The 2713-nt window shown below is 51.1% G+C and overlaps 1 protein-coding gene across 1 annotated transcript in view; it reads left to right on the plus strand.

The window, feature by feature from the left end:
- Positions 1–1953: 1953 nt before the first annotated feature.
- LOC138175585 (zinc finger protein 836-like) overlaps positions 1954–2713 on the plus strand; it is a 1359-nt gene continuing 599 nt past the window's right edge. Inside the window, exons 1-3 of the mRNA XM_069106066.1 lie at positions 1954–2104; positions 2231–2379; positions 2498–2663. Coding sequence (XP_068962167.1) covers positions 1954–2104; positions 2231–2379; positions 2498–2663 — 466 coding nt within the window. The remainder of the gene's footprint in view (positions 2105–2230; positions 2380–2497; positions 2664–2713) is intronic.

Consider the following 2713-nt stretch of genomic DNA (forward strand, 5'->3'; position numbering starts at 1 on the left):
GAAAAAGATAGGATGTAGAGGCTGTGATCCTAAGCTTTAGACCTGGAAACAATACTAGAGGCCATCTCAGTCAATGTCCTCATTTAAGTGATGAAGAAATTGGGACCCTTAGAGGGAAGTGACTTGCTCAAAGTCACGCTGAAGCAGAAAAGGGAATTGAACCTAGGTTCTCTAGACTCTAAATCCAGAAGGTTTCTTCACCCACCCACCATGCCATAAAGAATAGTGCTTTCAATAAGGAGAAAAGATCAAGAATAAGTAAGGTCTGTGTCTTCAGTTAATTTAAGACCCCATGGCACAGTCTGAGCAAGAGACAGTGACTGAGGTTTTAACACAAACAGATACAACCTCATAGGTGTCATTGAGACTTGGGAAGCTTGTCCATCCATGGGTGATCATATCTTGTCCAAAAAGAAATATAAGGGGGGCAGTTTGTACAAATCTTAATCTACAATGAGAATTAATTGGTGGGTGAAATGGGACTACAGAAACTGCAAGGAAGAACAACCATGGCATCCTAGAGTTTGTGACAGCTGAGGACAGGGCCAAACACTGGAGATGTTACGCTTTGTCTCAGAGGGCAGAACCAAAGTAGAAGCTGCAAAGGGGCCAATTCACACTGGAGGTTATGAACTTCCCAGAGATATCTAAGAGGGACGGACTGCTCCTTGTTAGAGGTCTTCCAAGTGAAGACTGGATAACCACTTGTAAAGGGTAGTTGTAGAATGGATTTATGCTCATGTACAGGTTGTACTAAATGGCCTCTGAAATCTCTCCCAGCTCAGAGATTCTGGTATTCTTATAGTAGATTCCAAAGAATCCAGAGAAAAGGAAGGTCTGATCCTGTGGTTTAGAAGAGTGAGAACACCCTTTATGTTGGAATGGTCAGGACAGACTTTGCAGAGGTGAGACTGGAGCTAGACTTTGATGGCTAGGTAAGATTAGGCTAGCTAGGAGGTATGGTTGGTAAGGGGGCAAAGCATGTGGGTGTGGATACAATGGAGAGGATCTGTGTGTTGAGCTTTCTGTTCTACTTTTTCTTTGTGGGGGCTTAAAGTAAGTCTCTATCCCCTGTGATCCAAGAATAGAGGGCAGAGGGGGAGGGTGTGTTAGAGGGAGGGCTGCCTTGGCACTCCTGCTCAGGTCTAAGGACAGGGATACCTGGATCCAATTCTTCTGGGAAGGAAATCTCTGCAGAGATTAGATAAGAGCTCAATTAGTGTGTGTTCACATGCCTAATAGGTGGGGGTGTGGTGTGTGTGTTTGAGATGTATGGGGGGAGAAGTGGGAAGATAGAACAGGTCCCCAAGATAAAGCCACTTGCCTTTTAGAACCCCAGAGTGAGCTGGTGCCAGGATGTTGGGAGAGTGGGAAGAAGTGGCCCTAGACATCCTTCCGCTCAGCCCTCCTCAGTTCCCAACCTCCAAGGCATACCTGAATGTCTAATAGCTACAGAAGAATCCAGACTAATCTAAACTAGCCTCTTCAAAGTGAGAGGAGTCAGGGGGGGTTGAGGGGCTAGACACATGAGTCTTCACACTGGGGGAAAAAGATGTCTGGATTCTAGTCTCCTTTCTTCTACCTCCCACCTCTGGTGGGTAGCCCCCAAGATGCCTCGATCCTTCCTAGTAAGAAGCAAGAGATCCTCTGGAAGAAAAAAGTTGATTGGTAAGTATCTGTCCTTTCTGAAGATCCGCAGTCCTAGAATCCTGCAGGGCTCCCATGGAAGAGCCGGGTACTAGGCTGCCCAAGTCCTGGAGGGAGAGAAGGGCTGAGTAGCACAGAATGAAGACAAATTCAAATAGGAATTTAAGAGCCTTAGGTGGGTGTGGGTGTGGGTGTGGGTGTGGGAGGGGTTGAGTTAGGAACCAGGGTACCTTAGTTGGGGGGTGGGAGGGAGCAGCAGAGTCAGGAGCTAGAATGTCTGGTTTTTCCCACAGTACTTAAGGAGTGATGGGTTCTTCTTGTATAGGCTTTACTCCAGGGGATCCAGCTCTGTCTGTGGGGAGCCTTGGAGGCACATGGGCTGAGAGGCCCCTATCCCCAGACCCTGAAGCCGACTCCTCCCTGAGGTCCCCTGCCCTAGCCGAGGGTGACCTCATTGGTAAGAGCTCCCCTGGGCCTAAGGAGGTGGAAGCTGGAGGATTGTAAGGTCCCTGGATTGTGAGAGGTTGCCGGATAGTTGGGTCAGGAGTCTCATACTGACTGGATTCATTTGACTTAACCCCAGGGCTCCAGGGTCTGGCCAGCCTCTCCTGGGATGGTCACTGCCCCCAGCCCCAGCTCCAGCCTCAGCCTGAGACAGGAGTTACTCCCCCAAGTCTGCAGCCACAGCTACTGCTGCTACCACCCACAGCACAGCCCCCTCACCAGTTCAAGGTAACCCAGGAGGACTGGGGGGCGGAGGGACGGAACCTACTCCAGCGGCAGCCCCGGCCGGTGGGGCGGGGCGTTGTGGAAGAACCCCAGCCTAGTCCTTCCTTCCACTTGCCCTTAGGAGAGGCTGTTCCCCTGCGGCGTGTGCGGGAAGAGTTTCCGGCGCTCCTCCACTCTGTCCACACACCTGCTCATCCATTCGGGCACGCGGCCCCACCCCTGCCCCTTCTGCGCCAAGCGCTTCCACCAGAAATCCGACATGAAGAAGCACACGTTCACCCACACCGGTGCGGGCCCGGAAAGATGATGAAAAGGGCTGGGTAGAGGCGGGTGGGGG

This window comes from Petaurus breviceps, unplaced genomic scaffold (assembly GCF_028583685.1).
Source record: "Petaurus breviceps papuanus isolate PSGF00001 unplaced genomic scaffold, PetGlider_PUasm1.0 103, whole genome shotgun sequence".
Taxonomy (NCBI): Eukaryota; Metazoa; Chordata; class Mammalia; order Diprotodontia; family Petauridae; genus Petaurus; species Petaurus breviceps.